The sequence below is a fragment of the Bicyclus anynana genome, chromosome 16 (genome assembly GCF_947172395.1).
Source record: "Bicyclus anynana chromosome 16, ilBicAnyn1.1, whole genome shotgun sequence".
Classification (NCBI taxonomy): domain Eukaryota; kingdom Metazoa; phylum Arthropoda; class Insecta; order Lepidoptera; family Nymphalidae; genus Bicyclus; species Bicyclus anynana.
The window spans coordinates 15,591,549-15,607,525 of NC_069098.1; the positions used below are offsets into that span (position 1 = coordinate 15,591,549).

General features: G+C 35.2%; 2 protein-coding genes across 2 annotated transcripts in view; one reads left to right on the plus strand and one right to left on the minus strand.

The window, feature by feature from the left end:
• The window catches only part of LOC112054762 (uncharacterized), a 58,467-nt gene that overhangs the window by 9,491 nt on the left and 32,999 nt on the right, over positions 1–15,977 (plus strand). The gene's annotated exons all lie outside the window — the stretch shown is intronic.
• LOC112054754 (xanthine dehydrogenase/oxidase) lies at positions 4–11,562 on the minus strand. The gene is given in 17 exon segments (XM_052886114.1): positions 4–824; positions 1,468–1,581; positions 1,687–1,879; positions 2,033–2,799; positions 3,039–3,234; positions 3,801–4,012; positions 4,381–4,939; positions 5,081–5,209; positions 5,629–5,790; positions 6,444–6,731; positions 7,672–7,799; positions 8,668–8,770; positions 9,007–9,224; positions 9,647–9,807; positions 10,110–10,270; positions 10,830–10,987; positions 11,520–11,562. Coding segments are annotated over 17 exon segments (3,663 nt in total). The 3' UTR covers positions 4–753.

Genomic DNA, 15,977 nt, shown 5'->3' on the forward strand with positions numbered 1-15,977 from the left:
TCGCAAATTGTCTCATATTTTTAATCCTACTCCAAGATACATAATAGACATGTGACCTGTTGTAAAATAATCACTGGTACTGCAAATGTAAATGGCCAACCTATTATATTTGCAGTATCAGAAGCCCAACAATAATGCGATGCCGGCCTTTGGAAAATTAGCTTAACCGCCTTTGAAGAACTACATTTTAAAACTAATAGAAAGAGCGCGGACCGTAAGTGCTCCACAATTTGTTTAGAAACTTTTACAATGAAACTTGAAGTTACTTCAAAATTATCCATTATGCCATTATAGTCTAGTCCGTGAGTATTAAGATAAATCCAACAAGCTAGAGCACAAAACGCAGCAGCAGTACTACAGCTTACAGAGACAGATTTCCCAGGAGACTCCATTCAGCGTTTCCAATACTCTGAAATTAAAACCTCTCTCTTTTCTTACTAAATATTTTTGTTACTAAAGTATTAGTATTTGTACAGTGGAAATGACAATAATAGTACCTACTCCACTATCTAGGCTGAAATGTTAATTCATAATTCTGACAAGACTGAGACACCATGGTCTTTTTTAAGTTAATGAGATGCAAAAAGTTATATTTTTTTTTCTATAATAATATATTATTACATCTAAATATTCTAAATTCTTATAAGTACTTCCCATTAATGGATGGTTATAAAAAGTAGCACAAAATTTACAATAAATGCAATAATTTCTTCGGTAATATTACCAAACAAAAGAAAATCAATTTAAGAGTTCCTAATAAAATTTAAAATCCTCCAATTTGGTTTCACACGATAAACCAATTTTTTCTACGGTGTAAGGTCCATCTGAAACGACAAAATAAAAATATTACAGTACAGTGGTTGACTTAAAAATTGATAATGTTTGCATGCAAATAAAGATAATATAATTATTATCAAATACAAACATCATCATCATTATCAACCCATATTCGACTCACTGCTGAGCACGAGTCTCCTCTCAGGATGAGAGGGGTTAGGTTAAGTTAAGTCCACCAAATGCGGACAGACTTGTAGGAAATGAAGAAAATTGCCACATATGCAGGTTTTCTGATGATGTTTTTCCTTCTTCCTTTTTGAGACACGTAATATTTCTTAAAATGCACATAACTGAAAAGTTGGAGGTGCATGACCCGGACCGGATTTGAAACTACGGCCTCCAGAGTCAGAGGCAGAGGTCATATCCACTGGACTATCACGGCTCTCAATTACAATAATATAAATTAAAAATTATTTTTTTATTTATTTTACGTTAACATGGTTGGTCTGTAATTCACCAAAATCACGTAATACTAAAATTCATTATTACAAATGTGAAAGAAGTCTATCTGCCTGTATGTTACCTTTACGCGGCTAGACAACTAAGCTAATTTGAGTGAAATAAACTGGACCTTGGAGCAGAACATAAAACCTTGGAGTAGAATATACTAAGTCAATAAAATAAACTTACCTATATTAAACCAACTATTTGTGGCGATACCAGATTCCAACCTCGATGAAGTTATAGCTTCTCGCAATGCAAGTGGTATCACCACTCCCATACATGTTGCTGGTTCGGATATTACTAAAAATGATAAAACAAATAAATAAAATAAATATAACAATACATAAACATAAATTATTAGAAATTTTGAAACACGGAAATTTAATATGTTTTATATAATTATACCTTTTGATCCTAAAATCGCATCATTTGAGTATGATTTCTTTTTGAAATAAATTCTAAAGTCTTGTGGTATGTCTGTTCCTCCTGGCACAAAATAATTCCAAGTTCGATCTGTCTGCAGTTCCCCTGAGCTCCGATCATATACAAGCTCTTCACTTGTTAAATATCCTGTACCCATAATGAATGCACCTTCTATCTGAATTTAAAATTCAACATGTATTGGATCAAATTTAAAATTTAGAAAATACAGATTATTATTCAATAGTAGGAACTTTTGTTCCCCATTATCAAATAGAAAAAAGAATATTTAAATGTATGTGATTTCAATATTAAATTCAATATAACTTACTTGCCCTATAGTGAGTTCAGGGTTAATACTACGACCCACGTCTTCTAATAAATCAACTCTAATAATCTGAAATTGTCCCGTCAAAGTATCTACCTCAACTTCAGCCAGAGTAACTCCGAAAACATCAAAATCATGTATGTCACTACCATCCACATAACCATTTGCCTGTAGGTTTATTCCTTCCTCAAACGCTTTGGCTATCAGTTGCTCCCACGTTGGATTAGTCATTTTTTGTTTTATTGGTTCTAACCTGCTCAGTAATTGTTTGCAACACTTCTCGATACCTATTTGAACATTTTGTGACGTCAAACTTCCAGCTGTGCGAGAGTTGTTTGGGTTTAACATTGACGTAGTTGGTTTGACATGGATTTTATTTAGTGGTATGTTTAAATAATAAGCGCATACTTGTATGGCTTTTGTATTAATTCCTTGTCCCAATTCTATACCACCGTGATTAATAGCCACGGAACCATCACCATGGTATACTGATAATGTTACATTTAAGAAAAATGGAGCTGATACGGACCACTTCATAGTAGTGAATCTTAAGCCTCGTTTCTTCCATCGGTTTTCAACGTTAAATTTGTCAACAGCATTTCTTCTTTCCCTATAATTAGAATCTACTATGAGAGTATTAACCATTTCTACAAGATCACCGTATCGTGTTGTGTCCAAGTTATTCATACGTACTTGCAAAGGATCTAAACCAAGCTCATATGAAATTCGCTCCATCATTTCTTCGGTACTTGTTATAGCTTCTAAAGTACCTTAAAAATAAAATAAAATTATGAGTTATTTAATAATAATATCGATGAATACTTACTTCATCTATTTTTAAATTTGTTATTAGAACGCTCACAATATTGTACGTGTGAATCAAAAATACAACTTAAAAAAATCTTATTATAAATTAAGGATTTTTTTCACATTTCTAGGTTACTACGACGATTATCCTGAATATTATTTGAAGTTATTTCATGTTAGAACGATATTTTTATTTACTTACCTGGGGAACGAAACCACGTGTTCGAATGTGTGTCGGTAATGACATTGAAACATTTATAATCCCACGCATCTCGTTTGTAGCAATTAAAGTATTGATCTAGTGTAAATCGTATGAGAGTTTCATTAACTATGAAGCCATTATCATTATATAAATCGTAATTGAGATATTGAATCACTCCGTTTTCGTTTACTCCGATCTAAAAATCAAAAAGGCATCAATTTTATCCCCGTAATGTAATGGGAAAGAAAACTACGTAAAGTCTTCTTCCTTAATACAGCTGTAATAAGAAAACAATTGCATTTTGTTTACTGCTACTTTTGTGATGAACAAACCTTCGTTATTATATTAATACTGGAAGTTTTACATTCTCGATCGATCAATATTGTGGTGATTTTGGGAGGTAGTAGGTTTCAAGGGACCTAGATTAATTTGCCCAATTTATTCAATTTATATTTTCAAAGGGATTTTATGAGAAATCGTGTCCGCTACCCTTACAGGTATCATTTACTACCGTTCTTTCAGAGCATGAACTGACTAACTTTCAGCTTCTTTAAAATCACGAAGGTATTGATATTATCACAGGCTTTTTATATAAAATGTGTTTTTACATTTACTTCATAATGTCTATTGTTTTTACAAATAATAATAATTTAAGCATTACATTTAGAATGTTATGCTTAAATTATGTACATTGCTTTTTAACTTAAAGAATATAATTATGAAAATGATAACAAGCAATATAAAAACTAATAATCTACATACTTCATAATCACTCGATGAAGGCATTCTCTTGCCTAACACCCGCGTTTGATTTCTCAAGGGTAAAATAAATCTGCATGGACGATTTAATTTGTAGGTAACGAGAGTACATGCTGTCGTCACCATATTCTGTCGCGATATCTTCGAACCAAAACTGCCACCAAGTCGCCGGACTTCAACATCTATTCTGAATTTTTTAAAGTGATTTATGTAAAGTTGTTCATGTTGATAAAGATCTTACCCACAGATATAAGAAAAGCGTTAGCTTTTAGCGATGTCTGTTTTGTGATCTTACCTATATAATTATCCATTAGGATACTAAAGTATTTTTTTCAAGTGAAATTATCTTGATAATTAAAAAAAACCATTAAAGTCACTTCAGAAAACAAAAATGTCAACTCAAAAAAATAACTTGTACATTGTAATTGTCACAAAACGTAAAAAGCGCTAAAGCTAACGCTTGTATATATTGAATCCTTGATAATAATAATGTATTTTTAATCAATTTTAAAAGATTAAAAAAACAGGTTATAAATTACGGTGTCATAAGGTAACTAACATTGTTTTGTTAGGGTCGATCAATAAAATATTAAATAAAAAACAACAAAGTTGAAAACATTCACAAAAAACAACAATGCAAACGCGCATATGGTTTACCTGCTTTCTTCAATGTTAAGGGAACGAGCTATTAGAACCTGATTTGCATCTATGTACTGAGACGTTGGATAAACTTTTAATCCTTCTTCAGTAGGAAAAGATACGCACATCATTGTCTCAAAACAGAAATGATATTGACCATTTATTGTGCGACTGCCTTTAATAATTTTAGAAACATCATTGCCTTTACTGGTAGCTTGTGCGGATCCCACGAATGTAGCCTTCTGTGGATTTCTTTTGTTCACTCTTACGTCAACTTCTGGTTTTCTTACATTAGTATAAGTTACTTTGACTATGAGTGCAGCTCTGTTTGCCAGGTAATGTGACTCAGCAACAATAATTCCTATGGGTTGATTGTAGTATTGCACCTCTCCACTACATAGTATTTCTTCATCTGTTGTAAAATCTGTAACATCGGGCGATGTAAAAGAGTTCAATCCGGGTATATCTTTTGCTGTATAAAATGCCAAAACTCCCATTTGTTGCTAAAAATAATTAACCTCATTTACGAACTAAACAAATAACTAAGTAACATGATATTACAAATAAGAATTATTGTTTTGTGTACCTAACATTAGTTTATGGATATTAAGTTATGATATTCTGACAAATGTATATGTACTTACTAGTGCTTCAGTAGCATCGATACTTGCAATCGTTCCCAAAGCGACAGTACTAAGAACAAACGCAGCAAATACTTCGTTCGGTAATTTTGGTATATCTTCTGCATATTTCGCTTCTCCAGCACACTGTATCTGTAATTTATTATTTTGTTTATTTATCTATAAAACAGTAAGTTGAGTATTTAGTCATAATTATTGTATGAAATAAATATTTTATAATATGAACAGAGACTTTTCGATTTTGTAACCTTGTTGGTACAGCTTTGTAAACAGCTGATAAAAATAAAAAAATATATATCTCCTTAGAACTTAATGAAATGCTATTTCAGCCTTATATAAGCTAATTTGACGAACTTTATAAAAGAAGAGTGAAAAATTAAATCAACGACAACTGAGCCTTTGACTCTGATCTCATCTGATGATAACTGACAGTGCACTCTAAGATGGGAGCGTGTTTCTTTGGAAGAGGTTACGTTTATATTAACAATTTATTGAATAATTCCGCCAAAACATATTGAATATATGGATTAATTCGATGAATATAATCTTACCAGTGCTTCCGACTTAGGCAAGGGTTGATTGAGCGGCCATACAGTTGGATCAGTTGTAAACGACTGTGAAGCTGTCGACACTGGACGAGTTTCTGGTAATTTGACAGCACCAGATCTGTATTGCGACTTTAATATATTTTCTGGGCATAATGATAAAAGTCCCTAAAAAGAAAATAACAAACAAATTAACAACAATTAGCATGATAAAGTCGATCTATTCCGGGAAATCTGTTTCACTTCTGTAGATTTATGATAATTACACGGTATCCATACAAGCGTTTAACAGGTGCGTTGGTGTGTAAAATTGACTGTATGTGCTGTGACAACGCTCTTTTTGTTTACACAGACAAACATACTTGGTCTGTCGTTTATTAAGTCAAATTTACTTCCCGTAGTAAATTATATATACTTAAAATCATTTTATTCTTATTAACGTGCAAAGACAAATATTTACAGTTATTTTATTTAGTTATCAGCTTATTTTAACAATCCACTACTACGGGGTCGAACCTCCCTCCATGAAGATGGAGAAGAGATACGAAAACTATCAACTACGCTCTTCTAAGAAATAGGTTAACGACTTGAGCGATGAAGCAGTTGCATAGAAAACTAGCGGACGCCCGCGATTTCGTCCGCCCTTAGACCTCCATAGTCCGGCTCTGTCACCAATTCCGTTCTTAGTGGACATCTACTAACTATAAACTACCAACCTGCCAAATTTTATCTTTGTACGTCAATCGGTCTGTGAGTTTTTGTGATGAATTACCTTTCATATTTATACATTAAGATAGTCATACCAAAAGCATTTTGATTACCTTGTAGAACAATCCAAGTGCTAATTTTTTTCTAAAACTAACAGAAGGTTCTGGTGACAAATCTGTAACTATGAGTTCGTTAGATAATATTTTCAAAGAGCTCTGCAAAGTGTCGTTGTTGAAAAGTGTTTTTCCAACCAAATATTTCTCAGTTTGTGTGGCTCGGTTGAAATTTGGCGATAACCCATCGAACACTATCCTACAAGTCAATACTCGGTTATCTTTGTTCACTTTGTAGAAGAAACCAGCGTTGACTATTGCATGAGCATTTCTAGAACGCGGCGCTACCTGCAAAATAAAATAAAATACATCACATTGAACAACGCCGGCCTTTGACAGCCTCCGTGGCGCAGAGGTATTCGCGGTGGATATACAAGACGGAGGTCCTAGGTTCGATCCTCAGCTGGACCGATTGAAGTTTCCTTAATTGGTCCAGGTCTGGCTGGTAGGAGGCTTCAGCAGTGCTAGTTACCACCCTACCGACAAAGACGTACCGCCAAGTGATTTAGCGTTCCGGTACGATTCCGTGTAGAAACCGAAAGGGGTGTGAATTTTCATCCTCCTCCTAACAAGTTAGTCCGCTTTCATTTTAGACTTCTTCATCACTTACCATCAGAGAGTGAGATTGTAGTCAAAGGCTAACTTGTAAAGAATAAAAAAAAAGAACAAAGAATGTCGGTCACATTTAACCTGGAAATCTCCATTATTGAATACTACATGAAAACATTGTTCATTTTTGGAGGATTAAATGATTTTGATTTTTGATTTAAATTACATTCTGTTTTAGAAGCAGAATAAATAAAAGATATTATTTTAATTTGATATAGAATAGTTCCACTTTAAAGCTGTTTGAGATCTTGGGTTCTACTGAACCCTTTTAAAGTTTAAAGGTAACTAAAATAATATGACAAGTAGTCAACTGTGACTGTAATTGTGTATTATACTTTAAAATCATTGCAAATTAAGTATATTACACATTATACGTAATTGCTAATGATTAACTTAACTACAATACAGTGATGCATTAACTAAAGCCGATTAAATCATAAAATTTTAGGATCTAAAGACAGTTAATTCCCGTTTTCCGATTCTTTCAGAAACGGCTTTAATTAAAACGTCTCTGGCTTGGCATCGCCTTCAAAATGATCAGAAGGTAGGCACATACGATGTTACTTTTCGCTTTTTAGTTTATTTTTGTGATTTTGAAGTCGATTCAATAAAAAATTACCTTGTATGTAACTAATTTACATGCTTTACAGAGCGGCGGCATAATTACATTCAATATAATTTTCCCTCTCATATCTTCGTTAAGGAAGTTGCTCAATGTGATGGTTTTTTTCAAACCAGCTTGAGATACTGGAACGAGTAAAAATGGAAATTTATTGTAATTTTGATATCGTCTTTACGCACTACTCTTTACGCACAATATATAATTATGATAGTTCAATTGAAACTTATTGTCGAAATTTGCATTAATTAAACATAACAAATGTAAATTAGACAATAAATACATAACACAGCTAACATTTTTAAGCATAAAACTGACATAGTAAATTAGAAAATTAGGTTTTTAACGTTTATTAACATAAACGAAGGCCAGATTCAACACCATAGAAACTAAAAACGATTTCATTAATGAAAACAGGGATGGCCTCCGTGGCGCAGTGGTATGTGCGGTGGATTTACAAGACGGAGGTCCTGGGTTCGATCTCCGGCTGGGCCGATTGAGGTTTTCTTTATTGGTCTAGCTGGTGAGAGGCTTCGACCGTGGTTAGTTACCACCCTACATACCGCCAAGAGATTTAGCGTCCTAGTATGATGTCGTGTAGAAACCGAAAAGGGTGTGGATTTTCATCTTCCTAACATATACGGCCGGCATTAGTCGGCTTGGCGTAGGACTCAAACCCACTCTTTACTCGTAAAACAAACAGCTTACCACGGAGCCACTGAGGCAGTGCATAGCTGATTATTTTCATCCTCCTCCTAACAAGTTAGCCCGCTTCCATCTTAAATTGCATCATCACTTATCATCAGGTGAAATTGTCAAGGGCTAACTTGTAAATAATAATAATAAAAAAAAATACTCAGATTGTCTTTTGAAAAAGTCGCTATGTAATATACCTATGTATAACATACAGACAATTAATGATATAAGCAGATAAAGTGAAAGACAGACATACACAATTTATTTTCGATATTTATTATAAAATGCTTATCTGCTTACTTATAGTTATCAGTGCTCCTATTGATTCGAGAAGAAGAAATATGTCCGATGGAAACTCTCGATGTCCATGTTTTAACATTAAATTTCCCGCTATAGTTCCTAGCTGAAATAATTTTAATCGCAAAAATACAAAAAGGTTAGTTATTGTAACTCTTGTAAACATTTAAAAAAGTACCAAATTAATCTATTTTCGGAATGTTGAGTTGTGTTGTGTAAAACTTTTATAATTTCTTACGGAACGGATAATCTTTACAAAACAGATGATAAGTTAATAAGACAGAGACAGAATAAATAAAATTTTATTATTCTATGAGTTATTAGAACCAAATAACTACTTACATTTCTAACAGCTACATGAGCCACAAAGTCAATATGTTTATCTAGAATTTCAAGATATTCGAAAAATTCTCTATTAGAGACTTCTTTTAATATTTTAATAAACTCCGTGAGGGTGGTTCCAGCTCCAACAATTAAATTCTGATCATGAATGTACCCTTTGAGTTCAGATACATCACTGATGTCGATAAGTGTCCACGGGTAATCAATAATGGGGTATGCTCCTAAAAATAATCTTTATCAAATATATTTTATATAAGATTTCTAGTATATCATAATAGATAAAAGATATAGTAAAAATGTATATATATATATTATATATTTCAAGTTCGACCTCTAAAACCACCAGTTGACAGCTTAATCAAAGTCACTCTGGTTACATTAAATAAGGCCTTCATTAAATTGGTTAAAATTATCATTAATTAGTTTTCACCTTTGGCTGTATTTCCAGCAACAAGCATATAGGAATCAGTTCCTATTGTTCGCAATATTTTTTGTATATCAGCCACTGTTTGCACTCGAATCCATCGTCTTCCGTCTTTCAATTCAATTTCCAGGACAATACTTTCCAAATCATCTTTAGAAACAAAACACCAATCGAAATCTTTGCAATTTCTTGAACACATGTCTTTGGTCCTTTTACACAGTTCTTCAATGTCAGTAATATCTTTCGATTGAGACGCATCACAGGCAAATCTTTTGAACGCTTCTAATATAGGTCTGTAGCCGGTACAGCGGCAGAGGTTACTAGACAGGGATCTCTCTACATCAAGCATTGTTAAGTTGCTTTCACTTTTCAAAAGACTAAAAGGGAATAAAACAGAAATATAATTATGTTTATTGATTTTGTTCAGGGAGACTATTTTTTTAATATTGCTGTCATTTTAATATGGGCAATATTCCTGTTCCTCTCCAGTCGGAAAATACTGTGTTAGGAGTGGGTACGACAATAGTGTAGTGGGCGGGCAACTACCATATCGGAGTCCAGCCTCTTTACCATTGAGCTTGAGGCTTCGATTTTATACGACAACATTTTATAGAACCACTCGATGTGAAGTAGCAAAACTTAGTTTATTGTCAATCTTTAATATACAGGTGATACTTACGAATACATAGACATGACCCATCCTGGCGTGCAGTACCCACATTGTGTGCCGTTGTGTTCAGCGAGGGTAGTCTGAAGGGGATGGTAACCCTGCAGCCGATTCCCAACATTTTCAATGGTTGTAATGTCCCATCCGTGACATGATGTAACTGACACCAAGCACTGCGGAATTAGTTATTTATGCCACTGTCATGTATGAGGGTCATTGTATCACGAGTGCTACAATGACTAATTACGTGCAGTGGCATCCAATACTTGATAAAAGTAACAAAACAATTAACAAAACTTGATAAATAATGTATGATTGGCGTTTGGCCTCCTCAATTTTGTATCGGCGTGGCCTCCTTGATTTTGATCTTATAAGGAAGTTTGAATTTTTGTAGCCAAGCCTTGGAACTATATAAAGATAAAAAAATATAGAACATTGTAGCTCGGTTTACCCGAGTGTAATACCGAATGACCTGAAGCTATGAATAGCTTTGTGATATGTTTTGAAGTTTTACATTAAGTAGAATACGAAATGAGGGTAGAAAAAATTAAAACTAATATTATATTTAGACAAAAGGCACCGGAAAATGTTTCAATGATCGTGCTTCAACTATAACATGTTTGTACTAACTCAGAAACATATCCGTAATGTGTAGTATCATCCCGGAATAACCCATGGTCCCCGCGGGATTTTTGAAAAACTGAATAGCGTCTGCTAGAAAACAATACTTACAGAATTGACAGCCTGTGGGGGTTGTCCTGGGCACTTGACGGCGCTGACGATGCAGGCCCCGCAACCACCTTCCAAACACATAAACTTGGTGCCGCGCAGCTCGAGGTGCCTCCGGAGATACTCCAGCAAGGACGTGGTGGAAGACACGTCAGACCCAACTGTTTAATAATTTATAAAAATATTAGTAAAATGCAAAGTATATAAAAAACTAGCAGTCGCTATACGGTGTCCGTCTTTAAACGTCCTTGATCTGGTCCTAACGCAAAATCCGTAACCTTAAACTACCAACCTGCCATTTCATGTATGTACGTCAAGTGGTTTTCGATATTTTGTTATTAAAATACTTTTCGCTTCTGATATAAACAGTTTTATTAATGCAAACAGTCAGTCTGCCTAGCTAAAATTATATAATATATAGCTAGGAAGGAAGAGCTAGCTAGGAAGAGATTGTAATGACATAGCGAGAATAACGATTTTAAGTCAAAAATTAAATTATTTCAATCATAATAGAAAATGTCAATGTCTTGAAACGACCCTGTCAATCGATTAATTCGTTTAGAAGCTGCGATACAACAGATAAACACACACAACCGAATCAAACCGTCGGGGCTACATAAACTGAAAATCTAATTTTGAAAGTGAAATAAAATCAAAATACGTCTGAATTTGGAAAAAATGTGAAGTTTATACCTGAACAGTCAGTTCCGTTAACTTTGAATTTAACACAAGCCATATTCGCTGACAGTGAAGACGTCTAGCGAAATGTGAGGCAGGTTTTTTATCGCTGTATTTATACTGACTTTACTCGTACATTATCGTGTAGCTGAGGATCAGCTATTGCCGCGCCGCTGGCTTAGGTATCTCACACTAATAACAGAAGGGCGACCGTTTCATACATGAGGCTGTGTAACTACCTCGTTGGTCCAGTGGTTAGGTGTAGCTGTGGGTCACGAAGTCCTGAGTTCAATGTCTAGATCCTCAAAAAATCTATTGAAGTTTAAAATAATGTCGTGTTAGTTACACTATTTATACTCAAACTTAGCCCTTGACTACAATCTATGAAGTCTAAGATGGAAACGGACTAACTTATTAGGAGGAGGATGAAATCCACACCCATTTTCGGTTTCTACACGACATCGTACCGGAACGCTAAATCGCTTGGCGATACGTCTTTGCCTAAACTAGCCACGGCTGAAGCCTCCCACCAGCCAAACCTGGACCAACTAAGAAAATCTCAATCGACCCAGCTGGGAATCGAACCCAGGACCTCCGTCTTGAAAATCTACCACGCATACCACTGCGCCACGGAGGCCGTGAAAAATGGGAGGTATAGGTAAAATAAATCTTATACCACTTCCAAGTAATTCCGCTTCCATCTTAGACTGCATCGGCACTAAACATCTTCCAGCCAAGAGGTTTCTTAGAATTAATTTAAAAAAAAACTTAATCTCTCTAAGCCCACCAACCTGCTTTGGAACAGCTTGGTGGATATAAGCTATATATCTCACTTCATAACTCTAACTATTTTTGACTTATGCTAGTTTATTCATATTTGTACAAAGTAAATATTTAACTATTCCCAATCATAGTTAAATATTTACTACACAGCACAGATGAAACTACGAACTACTAGAACAGTTTAAAGTTCTTATCGTAAAAGAATTTCATTAAAAAAAAACTATTATAACCTTGCTCTAAATATCAATTAAACCGTTAATCAAAATGATGTTTTTTGAAACTACTCGTATAACGCAAGTGTTTTGTCAAGTAAATTATTTATAGAACCAGACGGTTTTTATTGGTGAATTTTATCAATCGTATTTCTTTTTTTATTTTTTTTTTGTGAAATGATTGGTCACTAGCGTTAATATGTCAGAATTCTCGGACCAAGGCGCGTTTGGAACCCTCGTAACTTTAGTTTTAAGTTTTCGACTATTATTACCACCATTAAATTATTATGACATAATCTTGACCTTTCCAAAGTGCTTGTAAACTAAGCCTAATTGAAATAAATGAATTTTGACTTTTTTTTGACTATTTTTTTCAAATAGTATACCAATAGCACTGAGAGCGGGGGCACACGATGCGTTGCGGCGACAGTGCGGCGCCGCAGCGGTGTCGGTGAGTCGTCTTACATAGAAATATCTGTGACATCTCACACGATGCGCTCCGGCGCCGCATCGGACTTGCAACCACCGAGACGAGGCGGGAGGGGTGAATGCGTTGCGACGTCGGAGCGGTACCGCTCAGTTATTTATGCGTCACAACTTCACAAGGATTAATAGACTGTCCAACGCTGCTACGGCGCCGCTGCAACATAACAACGTTGCGGCGCCGCACCGCTCGTGTGCCCCCGGTCTGAACCGAACCGAATGTTTTATACCGATATAACACCGTTATAGCACCGAACCGATGGTTAAAAGAGAGCGGTTATCTATACTAATATTATAAAGCTGAAGAGTTTGTTTGTTTGATTGAACGTGCTAATCTCAGGAACTACTGGTCCGATTTGAAAAATTCTTTCGTTATTAGATAGCGCATTTATCGAGGATGGCTATAGGCTATATATTATCCCTGTATTTCTACGGGAACGAGATCCACGCGGATGAAGCCGCGCGGCGTCAGCTAGTACTCGTATATTTCCGGTTCGGTCACTAGTGGTCGACTATGAATTTTTCTCTTCATTACTACGTTCTAAGTATTACCTACTTTATCTCAACAAAATCAGTGCGTGTATAAATGCGACGAATGTACGATAAGAATATACAACTTACCAATTACAATCTCCAAATGAACTACTCACGCAGGTTAGTAAACATCAGTTGGAGTCAAGGTGAAGTTTTACTGTAGAACGACCCTGTGATAGCATACGCATATATTTTACTTTAGATTTACAGAAAAGATAAATATTTTATTGTTAGATTATAAAAAGCATTTATTACATTTACTTAAAAATACATTTCATTCGATTTAAACAATTTTCTAGATATATTTCGGAACTACAGAAGATAAGAAATCTTAATATTTACTTTTTTACAGTTTTTACCCATGACTTTTTCAAAAATGTTGATGTTGTCTTTAAGGAAAGTAAAATAAGTCATTATCAACCCATATTCGACTCACTGCTGAACTCCAGTCACTCCAGTCTCCTATTAGAATGACAGGAGTTAGGCCAATAGTCCACCACGCTGGCCCAATGCGGATTGGCACACGCAGAGAATTAAGAAAAATCTCTGGTATTTAGGTTCCTCACGATATTTTTCCATCACCGTTTGAGACACGTGATATTTAATTTCTTAAAATGCGTAGGTACAACTGAAAAGTTTAAGGTGCATGCCTCGGACCGAATTTGAACCCACACCCTCCGGAATCGGAGGCAGAAGCCATATCCACTGGGCTGTCACGGCTCTTCAATAAAAGTAAAATAAGTGACATATAAATAATCTACCCAACACTACCAGCACATTTTGACATTTACCCTACCAATCCAGCGGTTACCCGTCCGTCGTTATTTCCGGCCATTTCCATCAAGCTTTCAGTACAAAGGTAACACCTAATAATACGGTACTTATAGCCGTATCATTAGCAAGCAAGCCGCATTTACTGTCACAATGGAACCACCCATTTCCATTCTTTTAAAGCTATTTCGAAGTATTTTTCTTACTCGCAAAGTGCTAACAATTCCGGCACTCGATATAAAACCACTTTTATACGAGAGTCCCCCACTCCGGTACTCTAATATCCGTATTTTTACAATTTTACGGCCATGTACGGTGTTCATCGAGTATTTCTATCTAAAACACTTACAATTTATTGGATCTGAAAGGAAATGTATTGTGAAATGTTCCAGTATTTAGACGTTGTTCTCGAGTTGAAGTTAATGGACAATTATGGCGTATTATACATTTTTATATTATGATACTTTCCTAATCTTTAATCAGTGATTGGAAAATTATCCATTTTGTAATAAAAGTAGGTAAAGAAATAAACGTAAAGTAAGATGCTCATAACACCTTAAATACTATGGTAGTGTCTGTTACCCCGACCACTAGGACAAGTCATAACCAAAAATAGTATAAGCATCAGAACACCATATCATGTCTGGTACAACCTTGAAAAAGGTTCCAGTTTAGCAATGTGTTGCATGTAAAAATGAAACCCCAAACCTCTTTATACTACTGAACTTAAGATCATTTATCTATACTAATATTATAAAGCTGAAGAGTTTGTTTGTTTGTTTTTGCTTGTTTGTTTGTTTGTTTGATTGAACGCGCTAATCTCAGGAACTACCAGTCCGATTTGAAAAATTCTTTCAGTGTTAGATAGCCTATTTATCGAGGAAGGCTATAGACAATATATTTACCCGGTATTCCTACGGGAACGGTAACCACGCGGGTAAAACCGCACGGCGTCAGCTAGTGTTAAATGTAATGGCGCCACAGCCCGTCATTAAATTTGCCTGCGGTCAGACTAGAAGTGCCCTTAACCTGAACGTAAGAGAGTTAGCATTACAATTTCAATACAATTATATACCAATCTATATTAATTTTATTATAATAAACCAACTTGTATTACCTATTTCAGGGAAAAACTTTTCAGACTCTCAGTTCCGTTGCCAAAATTGACTGGACACAACACGAACAGAGAACAGGAGGGTTGGGCCTCTTTAGCCTCTAGTGAAGCTCTTACTTGCATGTTCTGACAGAGTCCACCCCAAGGGCTGGTAGAACATAGAGGGATGGAACAACCTACAGGGTTGTTCCTACAAGGTCGTTATGATCCACAGAAGAAGAAACAGTGACCGATGAGGTTCGTGGTCGAAGGGAGATCAGAACTAAGGGCCCCAAAGTTGGTATAACCACTGGCTCAGTTAGTAATTTTGTCATTTTCAACTGAGAGGTATCAATTTCCAGCTCAGAAATTTACATTTTCTAAATTGGCTAGTTATCACCCTACAAGAAAATACGTACCAGCGCAGCAAGCAATTTAGCGTTCCAGAATGATGCCCTCAGAGGCATATATGGTTATATTAAACTTGTGCTAGGTAAAACCCGTCATATTACACTGCATCGACACAGAAAGCAATCAAGGGCTAACAATATTGAGTGACATAAGAAATAAGGTCCGTATTATTTATTTATATCTACT